This window comes from Astyanax mexicanus, chromosome 3 (genome assembly GCF_023375975.1).
Source record: "Astyanax mexicanus isolate ESR-SI-001 chromosome 3, AstMex3_surface, whole genome shotgun sequence".
Lineage (NCBI taxonomy): Eukaryota > Metazoa > Chordata > Actinopteri > Characiformes > Acestrorhamphidae > Astyanax > Astyanax mexicanus.
Window position 1 is genome coordinate 12,415,780 of NC_064410.1, and position 17,177 is coordinate 12,432,956.

General features: G+C 37.2%; 1 protein-coding gene and 2 non-coding genes across 3 annotated transcripts; 1 reads left to right on the forward strand and 2 right to left on the reverse strand.

Moving 5' to 3' along the window:
* Positions 1-618: 618 nt before the first annotated feature.
* trnap-ugg (transfer RNA proline (anticodon UGG)) lies at positions 619-690 on the reverse strand. The gene has a single exon. It is a non-coding gene; the product is annotated as a tRNA-Pro (tRNA).
* Positions 691-1,803: 1,113 nt separating this feature from the next.
* Positions 1,804-1,875, forward strand: trnap-agg (transfer RNA proline (anticodon AGG)). The gene has a single exon. It is a non-coding gene; the product is annotated as a tRNA-Pro (tRNA).
* A 6,808-nt stretch (positions 1,876-8,683) lies between these two features.
* On the reverse strand, positions 8,684-10,795 carry LOC103031890 (uncharacterized). Its single transcript, XM_022686242.2, has one exon. The coding sequence runs from the start codon at positions 10,792-10,794 to the stop codon at positions 8,719-8,721; it is 2,076 nt and encodes a 691-aa protein (XP_022541963.2). The 5' UTR covers position 10,795; the 3' UTR covers positions 8,684-8,718.
* Between the last annotated feature and the right edge of the window lie 6,382 nt (positions 10,796-17,177).

The following is a 17,177-nucleotide window of genomic DNA, read 5'->3' on the forward strand; positions in this document are numbered from 1 at the left end:
GATTCAGGAGCCGAATTTGATTTTGATTTTGAACTTGACCCATTTGTGTGCCCCGGAAGTTACTGATTTGTTTATTCTTGGTGGGTTTCTGTTGCGCGGGAGTTCATTTAGCTACGGAACGTTAGACAAACACCTGAAAGATCCTGCCGATTTTTTCTGTTGTCATATCGTCTTCTTTCACTGCAACTCGTTTAGTTCCTCTGAACAAGATAAAACTCTCCATCCTCAACTCCATCCAAAGCCTACAGCAATACAGACTGTGTAGATAACACTGCAGTGAACTCCCGCGCAACAGAAACCCACCAAGAATAAACAAATCAGTAACTTCCGGGGCACACAAATGGGTCAAGTTCAAAATCAAAATCAAATTCGGCTCCTGGTCCGTTTTTTAAATTTCCAATTTTTGTTTGGATAACCAAATAAAAATACAAAATACAAGCCGTTATTCGTTTTTTGGTATTATATTCAAAAACGAAAAAACGAAAAAACGAATTGGTTTTTTAATTTTCCGATTTTGATTCTCAATTGAATATCAAATGAACGAATGATACACGGATTCATCTCTACTCCTGGATTTGATTCTGTCAAAGCACTACATTTACTTTCAAAGTAAAAGCAGGGCTCGTCCGGGATTTGAACCCGGGACCTCTCGCACCCAAAGCGAGAATCATACCCCTAGACCAACGAGCCACACGGTACACTCCAATACCATCTAAACTGCTCACAACCATCACATCCCATGTTTTGCTGTCGTCACCCCAACAATCATTTAGAGAGAGAGAGAAAGAGAGCTTACATTTTAGCAGAACCAAATGGGGGGAACTGTATTATATGGTATAGGGAAAAATACATTGTTGTCAAATGTACAAAGTAATAAAAAAAAAATCCATAGTTAAACTAATCTATTTGTCTATAAGGTATGACTGAGTAGGATGAAAAACTGCACTTATTTTTGCACACATCCGGCTCGTTGGTCTAGGGGTATGATTCTCGCCCTGGTTTTAAAAATGGGTGAAACTAACACCCCAAAATATGTCAATACTAACCTGGGGGAGTTGTGAGGGTTAAGAACCAACACCAGCAGCATGGAATCTGTTCCATAGTATGGATGTCATGGTATATGAAATGACATCCTACTATGGAAAGAGAAATAGCTTAAGGTGTGAGCTAGATCAGTTAAAATATGCTGAACCTGTCATTCCCATCACCGGGTGTTTAAAACATGCAGAGGTTTGAAATATCTCTGACATCTTGCTGAATTTACTGAACCTATAGCTTAAAATAAAAGCAAGAAAACAAAGGTATTCCTTGGTTAATATGTTCTACCTTCTACCAATACAAATACCAAGAATATTTTAGCTAAGTATATGTATATCCCAAGGAGTACCACTCAATATTAACTTTCAAGGTAAGAATAACAGGTACTGTTTATGGGTAATTAATCACTTTGTCTTCATCACACTTTTCTATATATGCATGAAATAAATAATCCACACTGTGCGGTTTCTCACCTGTAGATTTATGCAAATAATGTTTGAAAATAGTCATCACCTAGCAACACTGTAGCAACCACCCAGGATAACATAATAACCAGAATGATTTCTTGCTTTTATTTTAAGCTACAGGTTGAGTAAAATCAGTAAGAAGTGAGAGATGTTTAGAACCGATAGATGGCGCTCTAACTACAGGAATCAGACTGAAGGATTTTCACTCTGAGACGTGGCAACTCTGTAAAACATCTGGAGAGCACCAGAAACTGTAGTTACACATCTGGGGAGAACTAGACAGTACATCTCTCTATTTGGCTCGTTGGTCTAGGGGTATGATTCTCGCTTAGGGTGCGAGAGGTCCCGGGTTCAAATCCCGGACGAGCCCTGCTTTTATATGCTTGTATCTATATCTCAATCAACACTGTAGATTAGATAAAATACACAAACAAAAAATCTTAGAAACATATTCACATCACCTGCATTAGAAACACCTTTATCTAGATATTGCACAATTGCACAGCATTTTTAACATAGTCAATTCTGTAAGAAGTGATATTAGATTAAGAACTCCTGGATTTATCAGGTCAAGTTTTAGCAGATTGGAGTTTTTACTGATTTTAGTAAAACTGACTTGATCCCTCACTGCTCCCCGGTTTTAGCTGCTCACCCATCATTACTATGGAGAGAGAACCACATTGAAAACCTCTGGAAGATGGATGATCACAAGCCATCAAACCAAGCTGAACTGGTTTGTAAGTGTGTAAGACTGGTGGAGGAGGTTGTTATATTACTTGATTAAATTCGTTATTTTACCAGCTTAAAGTCGTTATATTACCCGATTAAAGTCGTGCTGATTTCGCCGAATTCAGCACCGCCGCCATGAAAAACACTTTATCTTGGGAGCGCGCTGTAGTGATATGCAGTAATTGTATTGTTCGTCCACTAGATGGCAGTAGTAAGTCACAGGTGTTCAGCCTACTTCATGTGGAAGCCTGAAGAAGTAGCCAGAAGAAGAATGTAGCTAGCCCCCACAACAACCTGTTGAGAGTAGAGTTTCAATAATCAGAATATTTTGATCAATAGTGTTTCCTAATTCAAATAAGAAACATAACACGCGTATGCACTGTCTTCTTGATAAAGGTACCTCCTCTTATATCTGCTACATTACGGTTACATAATAATAATAATAATAATAATAATAATAATAATAATAATAATAATAATAATAATAATAATAACTTTACTTATATAACACCATTCATACATAAAAGTGCAGTACAATGCTTCAAAATAAGCCTTAATAAAAAGTTTAAACAATAAGTAAAATAAAGCAAATAAAACCAACTAAAAAGTAAATATTTTATTTTCAAATATTTTTATTTTTAAAAGTAAATAAAATAATATTAAATAGATTAAGTATACATCAACTATTAAAATATAATATATATTAAAATAAACATGATAAAAATAAGATCAAAATAAAAGTAAATTGTAATATAATAATAAAAAAATACATGACACTTGCACGTGTTTTATGATTGTGATTTAAAGAATTCTTATATTACAAGTCCTTTACCTATGATGGCGTTTTTTTGGTCATTCTTAAAAAATGTGTCTGTCCGCCACATACTCATTTCTGCCACATTTCTGCCACCTATTTGGATAGGTCGTTATATCACACATCTGTTTTCATGAAAACTTCCTAATCAAAAAAATATTAGATTTTGTTTCTACTTTTTCCTCCACAAAGAGTGGTACTGCTGTTAAACATGGCAAAGTTCATCTAAAGAATATAGTTGCTAAAGCTTATTCTTTAAATATAAAAATATATATATTTTTAGCTGTTATAGCTGTTTAAAGGAGGAGAACCTTTACCCTGAATCATTAGAACAGAGCTGTTATGTCAGAGAAAATACATATTAGAGATGATTTCAATAAAAAGGATAAAAAATCTTTTGAACTAAACAGAGCACAAAAAAATGGTGGAGTTTATTAAACTATTAAACTATTGCTGGGTGGTATTACCAAAAATGCATATCACTTTTTTTTAAGATTCTCAAGCTTTCACAGTATATCACAGTTCTACATACATCTACGACTGATGCTTCTAACTTGGACACATCATTAGTGTTGTATCCCGACTTCACCGGGTGTTTCAGGTCTTTAAACAGACACCCTCTGCCAGGTGACCCAACCAGAGTTGATCAAGCCCTGGCCTGTGTCCAAGTGGCTCCCTGCGGCCCCCACCTATCCCCTCTTTTTAACCAGAGCCATCTCGATGCCTTCTCTGCTGCTTGGATGTTGATCTTGATAGCTCTTCTCCTGCTTTGGCCTGTGATGCCCAGGGCTCCATAGGCCTTGCTTAGAGAATAACCTACAAAGCCCCTACAACCAACCTCCACTGACAAACATTTGGTCCTCCAACCATTCCTACAACACTCCTCTACCAGCTGATAAGGATATGCCCAAGTGTGCCTGTCCCTGAACAAAGGGGGCAGGCAGGTTTCTAATCTTTACCCCAAACAAACAGGTTGGATGGCCTGGGGAGAACATCATATACCCACTGGATCAGAAACTTTATCCGCTGGGGGTTCCACTTCCAGATGTCTTCCCAGGTAACACTCCGCTCCATCGCCTGCTCCCACTTCATCCAGGCCCCATGCTGCCGCATTGCCACGGCACTGGTTTGCCGTTCTTCCTCTACAGCAGCCCGCACCTCCTCCTGAATCAGTCTTTGCCTCCCCTTTCTGAAAACGTTGTTGATTCGCATTACTGGCACACTCCCAAGCCCCGCTGTGCCCCTTGCCACCCTTCTTAGGAGGGTCTTATGTTAAAGACCTTTCTAAGGCTCTTTACTGGCTGTTCTGTGACAGATGGAATCAGATCTCCTCCTAGCCTGAAACGATATCGGTCTGTGACCTTTCTTCAGAACCAGCGACCGGGATTTGGAAGGTTTAAAGCTCATGCGTGCTCATCACAGTATTTTTATTATTTATTTATATATTTTTGCATGACTGGGCTTTTATATAGGTCTGTGGCTTACTGTCATTACATTTGTAATAGTCAGTATGATGTACTCAGAGTATTTGGGGTGCAGTTCGGGCACCTTCACTGGAAAGAGTGCAGCCGAAGCCCCCCACGCAAAGAGAAACATGAGGAGAAAATAAAGAAGGAGGAAGATAAGAGAGGAGGTGGGTGCAAGTTTGTTCAACGAGCAGGTAGAGAGGAAGTTGTGGTTTAAATAGGGAAGAAAGTGGGAGGAGTGAGGGCGTGGATCAAACTCCCAAAACTATGTTATAATACATAACTCCACTTTACTAGTATTAACCCACGCCCTTAACAGGGCAGAGAAGAAGAATGATCTAAACCATTCCACTGTGGCTCTGGCTGTATATTTAGGGTAATTGTCCTGCTGAAAGGTAATTCTCCTTCCCAGTCTTTTGCTGCCTCCAACAGGTTTACTTTCAGGATCGCCTTGTATTTATGCCATCCATCTTCCCATCAACTCTGCCCAACTTCCCTGTCCCTGCTGTGTTCAGGATGATGAGCTGTAATACACATTGCCACACATAGCACTTTGCTTTTAGGCCAAAAGGTTGAGCTTTGGTCTCATGTGATCACAGCATCTTCTTCCACATGTTTGCTGTGTCCCCTATATGGCTTGTGACAAACTGGTACTTCTTATGTCCTTCTTTAAACAATGGTTTTCTTCTTGCCACTCTTCCAGGACAAATCTCTTGTTATATTATTCTAAATATTAGGTGATAACTGATCAGTTTTTTGTCATATGTGTTTTTGTTATGTATATAATTCAGACATTGCATGCGTCATTTTTCTAAAAACACTTAATGTAAAGTGAAGTAACATGTTTATGTTTGGTTGGATTTAACTAATAACAAACAGAAGTACATAAAAAAACTATTTTGTTTTTTTGTGATTAACTGTAATTCCGCAAATGATGTTCTTGGTCACTAAAGGTGGGCTTTGATTCATTTTAGCATGAATATATAACTATCTTTGCAAGTCAGTGTAAATAAATTTGTCTTTTCTGTTAAATATTTCATTTAAGGCCTATTGTTGACACTATTATATGTAAACCAGTAGGTCATTGTTCAAAAGGCACTGTGTGATAATGGGAAAATGTATTTTGGGATTGTTGATTGTGTTTTCGGTCATTATTCAGATATGATGTGCTGCCATCTTGTGGATCTTTCGAAGGCTACTGTTTGATATTTGTTCAGTAGTACAGTAAAATAAAATAAATGAATTTATTAAGATAATTCACACTTATTTTCTGGTAATGAGCAGATTTTTTGGTTCCATCGATTACAAGTTGTCCAGGTCCTGAAGCAACAAAGCAGCCCCAGACACACTACCACCATCATGTTCTTTTTCTGAAATTGTGAGAGAACCACTTTTGTCTGCTCACAGAATATTTTCTGAAGTCCTGTGGATCATCAAGATGGTCTCATGTAAATATGAGATGGGTCTTTGTGTTCTTTTTCGTCAGCAGTGGTTTTCACCTTCAAACCCTCCCATGGAGACCATTTCAACCACTATCTTTCTTATTTTTAAATAATTAACACTGACCTTAACTGAGGTAGGTGTGGCCTGCAGTTCTTTAGATCATGCTGATCGCATGTGTTTTTTAATTTCTTCTATTAAAAAACATGTTTTTTTATTTAAGTGATTTCTTCATTCTACAGGTCTGGTAGTAATCAGGTCTGGTTGTGGATAGCAGTGAAACTGAAGTAACTTAACAAATTAAATCATCATTTAAATACTGCTCGTGTTTTCTTTGTATGATATTAAAGTTTGTTTGATAATTGGTGAAATGTAAGTATGACAAAAAGCAACAACAAAAAGAAAATCTCTATTATTTTTTTTTACACCTGAATGGTGTAAAGTAATTTACCTCAGCATGCATGTACATGAACCAAATGGACAAAAATAAGCAGAAGGCAAGTTTCAAATTTGGAATTTAAATTTATTGAAGAAAATCCATTTAGCCTTACAAACACGGAATTAATAAAAAAAAAAGAAAATAAAGAAAAATAAGAGAAGCATTACAGGCAAAATGTTAATGGTTGAAAGTGAAGTAATCTAATCTCAAAGGCTGCAAGAACTAGTCTAACTTTACTGTTTTTGCATTAACGATTATACTCAAATGTACATTTCATGTAAATCAACTTCAGTGGAATACACAAGTTATAATTGGCTACATTAAAATCAGTGACATGGCTGTCCCTATGATTATTCATTATTCAAAATGTATCAAATTATACAACAGTTAGTTCCGACCTCACAATCTGATTGGTTGAGAAGTGTTCTAGCCGTGCTGATATTTGTGATAACATCACAGCCTTCTTACACTAAACCTGTATCACTCCGCCGACGTGTTGCAGAGTAACGGCGTATATACACAGCACAGTTTTGAATCATCGCCTCCAGCGGCACCAGCAGCATTAGCTTACCACAGGCTAGCGCTGGCTCGTCTTTCGTGGAAAAAAGGGAAAGAAAATCACTCGTCTAATGCTGTCTGACAGCCAGAGCGTGAATCAACCAGGCTAGGCTAAGCTAAGTTAATGCTGGGCTAAAGCAAGCTACACTAACCTAACCACAGTCCAGCTGGCTAGCTAAAACCAACACGACCCGGCAAAACAATTTTGATTTCAAGCTAACTTTCGTGATGTTTGTATAAAGTCTGTATAAACCATACACCGTTTTGTAGTTAAGTTTCAGTTCTGTGTTGTTGTGGAACTACTTTTTGGCGGAAGGCACAGTCCATATTAAAGCATATTCATTCTGAATTTCTTAAAGTTCTTTGATTTATTTTCTTTATTCATTTTGTAAAAAAAAAAAGTTGTATAAAAGCACGGCATATAGAACGTGACGGCAAAAGCAATAGCAACGGCACGAGCTAAAAATCACAGCCGTGATTAAACATAGCTCTACTGATTAAACATTAAATCACTAAATATATACTATAAAGGACTACATAAAAAGCTACACTCACAGAATTTGAAGGCTCTGGACAGATGCGTAGAACAGGTGTGTGTAGACTATCTAAGGATAGATTACAAGCAAAATCACTCAGATAGTCTCGTTCCTTTATCTTCCATGTACTGATTATTACAAGTGATTTTGATTATTAATTATAAAAAAAGATATAGTCGTCCTAAAAGGGTGGGTAAGGGCCTCCCAAATCACATTTAAGGGATTAAATAGACACCCTTATCCCTTAAACAGTGCTTTGTTGTTACTTCAAAATATCCATAGCTAGTTTATAGACTAGGATCAAGATACACGGAGCTTGATCATGTTTAGAATCCTATGAGAATTATTTTCTTTATTATTATTTTTTTTATGATTAGTTTAGGAACTCTTTTAAAAGATGAGTCTGAAGACAGTTGAAGACTCTGAGTGACTCTGCTGTTCTGACACCCAGTGTCACCACCTTGATTCTAGATAGATAGATAGATAGATAGATAGATAGATAGATAGATAGATAGATAGATAGATAGATAGATAGATAGATAGATACTTTATTGATCCCCGGAGCTGGTCTGTTTTTGGCTTTGTAAGCCAGAGTCAGGGTTTTGAATTTGATGAGGGCAGCAACAGGAAGCCAGAGGAAGGAACGTAGTAAAGGAGTCACATGACTGAACTTCGGAAGATTGAAGATGAGTCATGCTGCTGATTCTAAACTAGTTGCAGGGGTTTGGTGGCTCGCAGAGGAAGACCAGCCAGTAGAGAGTTACAGTAGTCAAGTCTTGAGATGACAAGAGACTGCACAAGCACCTGATGGCTTCCTGAGACAGAAACGGTCGAATTCTTTGGATTTTGTACAGGAGAAATCTGCATGACCGAGTCAGATTTGCAACATGGCTCCTTCAATATGTTTTTACACAGGAATTATTTTCATTGATGACAATATCAGTAATAAACATGCCATTACATTACATTACATTTAGCAGATGCTTTTGTAGAAAGTGATTAACAGATTACGATTTACAGAGTACATGCCCTACACCACATATTTTTAACAATAACAAATCTCAAAAATAATCAATTATGAAAAACGAAAAACAATTATATGAAAACTATGGTAAAAATCAGCAAAGAAATCCTTTAAGCCAAATTAATGTGTGAAACATCAAAGCAACAAAGCTGTTATCAGCTTCAACATGGTATTGGAGTTAAATGGAGAAGCCTTCTGCTGATTAACTCAGATATAAGCTCCTTCTTCTTCCTCTGTGAATCCACTCTCAACAGCTGCTTTAATACTCTTCACAACTTCTGGATCGGCTTCAGGAAGAATAGCCAGCAGCTCTTTATCGATCTTCTCCAGTCTTGCGTTGGTCTTCCTTTCAAACTCATCCTTATTCTTACGGACGAGACGCAAAATGCCTTTTTGGGCTTCATCGCAGGAGTTCTGAAGCTGCAGGCGTTCCTGTTCAAACTCTGGCTTTTCCTTATCCATGGCCATAAGTTTCCCCAGTGAGCTGACCCGATCCATCAGGTACTTCTCAGAGACGTCAGTGTAGGTTGCAGAGATCATGTGGACGAGGCTGGCGATGTTAGTGGCCTGAAAGGCTTGATTGTAGAGCAGATCTTTGGAAAAGAGCTTTGAGTTGTAGGAGAGAGATTGAGTCTTCTCAGCTGTGGAGACAAAATTTTTGAGAGTTCTGGTCAGACTGGTTTTCACGATGTTAGACACCATCTGAAAGAAACGCACCATCTTCTCCCACTGCTCCTTCACCCTCCCCATCGCATCCATCCCTTTAACCAGCATCTGTATGGTGGTGTTGAAGTCTATCTCTTTGACTTCACAGTTTCTCAGGCTGATCAGGATTTCAGTCAGTTCTTTTTGGTTCTTCTCCATGTTCTCTACACTCTTCTCATAGGATCCTCTGGTGTTGTTGAGTTGAGCCCGGCTCTGCTCTATGCGGAACCTGGCGTTCTCGGTTGCCCTTAGTGAAGCACTTTTCTTCTCAGATTGACTTTCTTCTTTAAACATCATTGGTGGTTTTGGAGCCAGAGAAGGGGATTTTGTAACATCTTTGCTCTTGGAGTCAAAGGCTTGAGCTGATTCAGTCAGGTTTCTGATTTTCTGGATCAGCTGCTTTGTTTTAGCTTCTTCACATTTTCCCTCTGGTGCATATGTTGCCATTTCATCACAGATGGCAATGGCCTCTTTACATATCTCTTGGGCACGCTTCTTTGCATTGCAGGTTGGGTTTTTTTGTAAACTGCTGTTGATTCTTATAAACTGTTTTTTCAGAAATGTTGTATTGGCAGTTTTCTTCTTCTGATCATACAGATTTTTCCAGTCAATGTCATTCTGCTGCACAAACTGCTGAATCCTCTCTGCCCATTTCAGGATTTCTGCAGACTTGCTGTAGATGTTTATTTTATCAACTCCATCTGCATCTGAGTCTTTACATTTTTTCACATCTTTGAATGACACTAGATTTGTAAGTTTTAAAGTGTTACGCATTAGGTTCACTGGACAAGCAATTACAGACGTCATTCCTGTAACGATATTTGAGATGCTTTCAGTCATGGCTTCAGCAATATCCATACCAATCATGTCCCATCCACTGGGTAGGGAATCCATTGCTGCTTTGTAGCCTTCTTGTGCTTCATCCAGTGCCTTTTCCATGGCTTTTAATGCCTTTTCAGAGCGTTTAACAGCTTCGTCTGATGTCTGTTTTCTCATTTTGTTCTCCTCTAGTTTTTTCTTGATTTCTTCCAGCTCTTCTCCATAAAAGTGCTGTGCATTTATACACGCTTCCAGCAGCTCCTGGATAATATTGATGACATCAGTGAAACGCTGCTCTGTTGATCCGGCCAGAGCAAGACACTCATCTGCAATGACACGAATGTTCTCCAGCTGGTCAGGAAGATGGGCTTGAACAACTTCATCATTTCCCTGGAACAGAATCTTCACAGCGCTCTTCATGTGGTCTGGGACCGTCATGGTGTGGAGCCGAATCTGATCCATGTTCTTGTGAGCTTCATTAAAAGCCCACCAGCCAGAGTTGCACACTTGCATGAGACAGGCGCGAAATGAATCTGGATACTTGATGTGCTTGTAGCCGCTTTTGGGTGGGTTTTTGTTTATAGAGAAATCGGTTTGGGAGGAGATGAAGACCAGCTCTCCCAGTATGGCTATAGAGAGCGGTGCAGGAGTGAGGTATTCCTCCCAGTTGGCGTAGGGCTGCATTACAAGCTTGGTTTGGTTTCTCATGTCTTCAGCAGTGGTGAGACTTTGAGTAGTCTTAACAATTTGGGAAGCCATTTTCTTCCTGTTGAGACAAACATGCATAAAGAGGAAAATGTTATCTAAGACATTAAAATCATTAATTCAAGATTTTATATCAAATTTTGTTAAGTGTATAAAAGGAAGCATCATGATAGGATTTTGTAAAAAAGCACATTGGAGCCCTGCTATAATTATTAAAATGACTAGTACATGCTTTTGTACAGGACACATAATAACTAGTCCAATACATATTCATGGTCATGACACTTTGGGCCCTGTCATCACCCTGCACAAGATGCATTGCAATGTTCATTCAATGATGCACCGTCAACAGTCTATTTCACACCTTGTGCCCATGCAATTTAAATTGTGTCAGAGTAGCAATAAATTTACAATGATGGGCATGGTGGTCTGGAAGTGAGGTCTGTTCAGGTAATTTTTACGTTTTTTTTGCGGCAGAAAACACAGGTGCGCTATTGATTGAAATGAACCTAGAGTCTATCCTGCTCATTAAACACACACAAGCAAACCTGACTTTTAACTAAAAAATAAACAGAAAAAAAGAAGAAAATTACATAGCTGTTCCTAGAGCTGGGCGATATGGGAAAAAATCTTATCACGATATAGTTTTCCATATCAGTCGATATCGATATGTATCACGATATAAATCAAATCACTTTGTGTCACACTTAAAGGTTTGTTTTTATTAGTGAGAGAATAAGGGAGTGATGGAAGTTTTATCACAATATTTTTTTCTGTATCTCCATAATTATTAGGGCTGGCCCGAATAGCATTTTTTGAGCTCCGGATATTTGGCAGTAATTGGTAGCGAATATTCCAATATTAGTTTTTAAAAAAAACAAATTAATCATGAACGCGAGCCAGAACCCGAGCTTGAACGTCAGCCTGACTCAGGCGCTGCATGAACTCGGGCTTTTTTCCAATTTTTTCCAATTTTCCATGACTGAAAAAAAAACTTGGGCTATAAGCTCAATATTAAATATTTCGTTTGTTTAGAAATTATTTTATATTCTTAAACCATGTTAAATTATATTAGATTAGTAGGGCTGGCCCGAATAGCGTTTTTTGAGCTCAGAATATTGGGCACTGATTGGCAGCCAATATTGGAATATTTGTTTTTAAAAAGACGGATTAAAAACTGATTAAAGTAAAACAAAAATTGCAACTCGGCCCCTTTAATTCACCACAAAGTTTTCCAAGACCCAGCCGGAAAAAAAAAGATTTCCCACCTTTTCCTCAGCTGGGTCGGGCTCAAAAAATGATTTGTGATAGGCTGTTTTTTGGTTTGTTTGTTTAAGCACTTAGGCTTTTGTACTGCTGCAGTGCAATATTTAGATTTTATATTCTGAAATTCGTTAGGTTTTATTTCTTTTAGCATTTTGAACTTTTTTTCCTATTTCAAATTTATTTTTTTCTGTTCGTTATGTTCTATCGGTCCTTGCGTTTTTTGTAGTTGAAGTTGAATTTAATATTGAAGTTCAATATTTCTAATTTATATTTTGAAATTCGTTAGATTATATTTATTATTGTATTTTGAGCTCACTTTAGTTGGTTATTTTCCAAATTCATATCTATTTTTCTGTTATTATTAAATGTTATTAGCTTATTAGCTTAGCTTGTCATTTAGCATACAGAACTTCTCACGGATTTTTAATGAATGTTGATTTATTAATTTAAAAGCTGTACCTTATTAAAAGTATTTTAAGCCAGACAGACACTGTGTGATTTTTTAATGAGTTTATCTGCACTTTTAAATGGTTTGTCCTGTAGGAAACGCACACGATTTGTATGCTGACACTGTTGTCTGACTGAGGAGCTGCTTTCCGTCAAATGCAGCCTGTAGGCAGGAAAAAATCCAGCCAGAACCGACCATATCATGAGCCAGTTTTAAAGCCAGTAATTTAGTAGAGCATTAAACTACAAATCTGAGATGTACCTGCTGTACTTCTTAATCTCTGCCCCCAAAACGGTCCATTAACTTGCTTGACAGACGCGTCAAATCCCCCGCGAGCACGCGCGGCGCACAGCGCACCGATTAATTCATGCGTTGAGCTTTAAACGCGCAGCTGAGCTGTAATTGGGGAAATATCACAAAAATCACAGTGTGATTTGTTACATTAAAAAAAAGACCATTTTCTTCCGCCTAATCTGAGAGGAAAGCGGTGTTCTCGACCGGCCCGAGTTCATGCAGCGCCTGAGTCAGGCTGGCGTTCAAGCTCGGGTTCGGGCTCGCGTTCAGGCAGATAATCTAAATGATAAATGATTTTGTGTTTTTGCACTTGGGCCATAAGCTCAATATTAAAAAGTTCGTTTGTTTAGAAATTATTTTATATCCTTAAACCATGTTAAATTATATTAGATTAGAGGAAAGTCATTTAGACATCATTCTTAAGGTGTTTTTGTCCTGTTACCGCTCCGCAAAAAAACCTCTTCCTTTAATCCGCGCCCCACATACACATTTTTGCAGCACCTGCCCCGAGGTCCTAATATAAATTGAATTAATTACATTTAGTGCTTAAAATTTACTTAAAATTTATTTAAAACGTGCTGAACAGTGCGGCCGTTTATTCCCAAAGTACAAACACTATGGTTGTTTGCGTGTGTCGGGCCATACTCCACTATTCTTTAGGGTTTTTTGTTGCATGCATGAGAATAACTATTACAATTTTCTTAACTATTTATTAATTTGCTCCAGCGTCTTCTGGATTGATTACACGTTGTGTTTTCGTTGTTTGCCGCGCCACTTAGACGGAAATGGAAATGAATGTTTATCGAATTCTATTGCACAGGCTTATCATCGTCATCGAGGGAAAAATTATCGCGAAACAAATCGATATCGTTATATCGCCCAGCACTAGCTGTTCCCTTAAATGAGCAGCTGGTAGGGTTGGGCGGTATTGAAGTTTTTCATACCGTCATCAGATTATATGCCAGTATACGGTATTACGATATTTTATGTATATTATTTAATTTTTTTACCTGTGTGTAAAATAATTCGTTTTGATATTTTAGAATTTGTTAGATTATAGTTCCTTTAGCATTTTGAGCTAAGTTTAGTTATTTTCCTATTTCATATCTATTTTTCTGTTTTTATTAAATGCTGTTATTAGCTTATTAGCTTCTAGCTTGTTGCTGCCTTCTATGTTATTTAGCATACAGAAATACTCACTGGTCTTTTTCAGTGAATGTTGATTTATTCATTTAAAAGCTGTATCTAACTATTTTAAGTCAGACAGGCACTGTGTGATTTTTTTTTTTATCGGGTGCAGAGAGCTCATCCGCATGTTTGAGTAGTTTGTCCTGTAGGAAATGGCATGCGATTTATATGCTGACACTGTAGTCTGACTGGCAAGCTGAGAGACTGCACATCGTGCAGCCCATAAGCAGAAAGTTCTCCTTGACTGAAACTAATTAAAACGGTAATTAAAAGAAAAAAATAAAACAAACTGAAATTACAGATTGAATACCCTAATTTTTGTGTTTGTTAATTTACTACAGCAGTTTAACAGCAGGTGGTGTTGTGCTGTTTCTGGAGGATAAACTGATAAATCTGATCATTTCAGTGGTTGGTTGGTTGTTGGGGTTTTATTGCCACTCCAGCACAAATGTGGCTATTTGTGGCGATAATTTTGGTGAAAATTAGTGAAACCTGTAGAGTTTATTGAGTTTTTGCTGTATGATCTCCTCAGTGAGAATCCCCACCCCATAACCAATCAGTGAGCTCCGACTGCTTGCCCCTCATACTGCTCTTTCATTGTGGATGCACAGAATGTCTTAAACGTCCCGTTTTACAAAGTACAGATTTGGCAAGTCACGTGGTTAATATACCGTCACTATTTTATAATACGTCACCATATTTAAATACCATGGTATACCGAAATACCGTCATACCGCTCGACCCTAGCTGCTGGTGTACCTTCACAGTGTGAACACACAGGTCAGTATCCTCTTCTCAAATTCACAAAGCGCTGTGCTGTTAAGATACCAATAACATTTCATGTTAAGCCCAAAAAACACATATGATTAATTAGGAGAATTAGTACATGTTTTTTGCCTGTTTCATGCCGTACAAGGCGTGTTTTGTGCACCCTCACGATACAAGACATATCGACATGCCCTAAATCAATGTGTGCAATCCACAATGGACCAGTGTGAGAATTATATACATTATATACAATCATATGAAAAGGTTTGGGCACCCCTATTAATCTTAATCATTTTTAGTTCTAAATATTTGGGTGTTTGCAATCCACAGACCACCTCCAAAGAGCTGCAGCATCATCTTGCTGCAGATGGTGTCACTGTGCACCGGTCAACAATACAGCACACTTTGCACAAGGAGAAGCTGTATGGGAGAGAGATGCGACAGAAGCCATTTCTGCAAAAATTATAAATCATAACCTCCCTACCTTGATCATTCAGGTCTTCAGTGGAGGTGTAGAAGAGGTTCTCTAAGCTCTGCTGGTCTGAAAGATGAAGAATGCAGAAAGGAAGGTCTGTCTCTCCATATTTATTGTCTGTAGGAGGAGCAGGTCCAGCCCCCAGCCGAGCTCTGCTGTTATACTTAAACAAGAAACTCAATCAGTCTCATAAGAGCGGATCATCTTAAGAGATCAATAAAAAAAATCAAGCTGAAGAAGGACTAACTGCAGGTAGGGTGTTCTTATGCTATTTCTGATATTCATTCTTAGATTTTCTTAAGTGGTTTAATCTCAAGATGATTTAAAATACAAAATCAGTATCATTATCTAAAATTACATTGTTTATGAATAATTATATCCACTCTCCAGCCTGAAAACAGATATTGTAAATATATTGGAAGGTTAATAACATAAGTATATTTTTCTGTAGGTTATTTCTGTCAGTTATCAGCTTTAACAGTGTTCTCATGAAATCTTTGAGGGTCTTGAATCTTTACTGAAAGAACATAGGATCGTTGCAGAGAGGAAGGTTTAGTGGTCTTTGTATGTAACAGATGAACAATTTTCCTTTTGTAATCAGAAAACAAAAACAAACAAACAAAAAAAAACACACACACAAAACTGTCCATTGTTTGATTTTGCATTTTGGCAATTTCATGAAAAACGTGAAATAAGACCCTTTTTAAAGCCACACTGCTAACTAAAAGCTCTTTAAAAGTAAAGTGAAAACAGTAGCAGGTCTTTTATTAGATGTGTTTTATTATATATTGTATGTTTGGCAAATATGTCATATTTATCTTTGAAAAATAAAATTAATGTTTACACAGCTGATAGTTAGCAGGATTGCTTTTGAATCATACTCTGCAGTAATTTTACACATGGAAATTAGCTGTCTGTCCTGCACTTGCATCTAGAGGTGTCATAGGCCATAGAGGAGGTTACTATGTATGTTCTGAAGTGACTTACAAGCATACAAATCCAAATATTAAATATAAGTACAAAAATACAATATGCAAGTAAAAGGGGATGAACCATGAACCATGACCCTATTTCAGGGGTGGGTTTCCCGAAAGCTTTGTAAGACTAAAAACTTCGTTAACTGGTACTTAAGATTGATCGGTAATTAAAGAGTGTTTCCCAAACCCGTGCGTAACTAAAGTACTACATAAACTCGCTCACAGATTAATGAGTAACCCGAGTAACTTTAAAGTTAAAGTATTACTTAAAGGGCATTTTGCATGCAGTTCACCACCTTAAACACCAGGGACCGCCAATTTTGAGGTAGAAAAAATATTATTCATGTTGTTGAATCTATATTATATTATATTATATCATACAATTATATTTAAAAATTATATTATACAATTATTATAAAGTTACTGTGCCATACACACACCTATACACAGGCTGGGAATCACAGCACAACAAAATATATTTCCATGCTATTGGGAAAATCCCTGGTATTGTAGGCCCAGTGCAGGGGACGCCTGCGGTGTCTTTAATCACACCTACACGTATTGTAAAGTGGACTCTGAGGTGAATGTGCAGGTAATATTTAATAATATTTAATTATCAGGTGCTTCTAACCAAAATTGTTGCCGTTCATCTGGGCAAACTCTGGGGTGTGTCAGCTCATAAATATATAACTACCAGTCAAAACTTCAATGTTCAATGTTTTAATTTTTATGTAATTTATTTTCTACATTGTAGATTAATAGTAAAACCATGAGAACTATTAATTGACGTTAATTTACATATATATATAAAGGAACATACGCAGTAACACATATGACTAAATTAATAATCAAAATTAACTATATTAATGCTACAATCTATTTTAAAACAAACAATTTATTTAAAAAGTTTAATGTTTGAAATAGATTACATTTTTGATTATTTATTTAGTCATATGTGTTTTTAGGAGTATTTTATTAATGCCAAAGTACATCCTTTTGTAATTTAAATATTTAAATATGT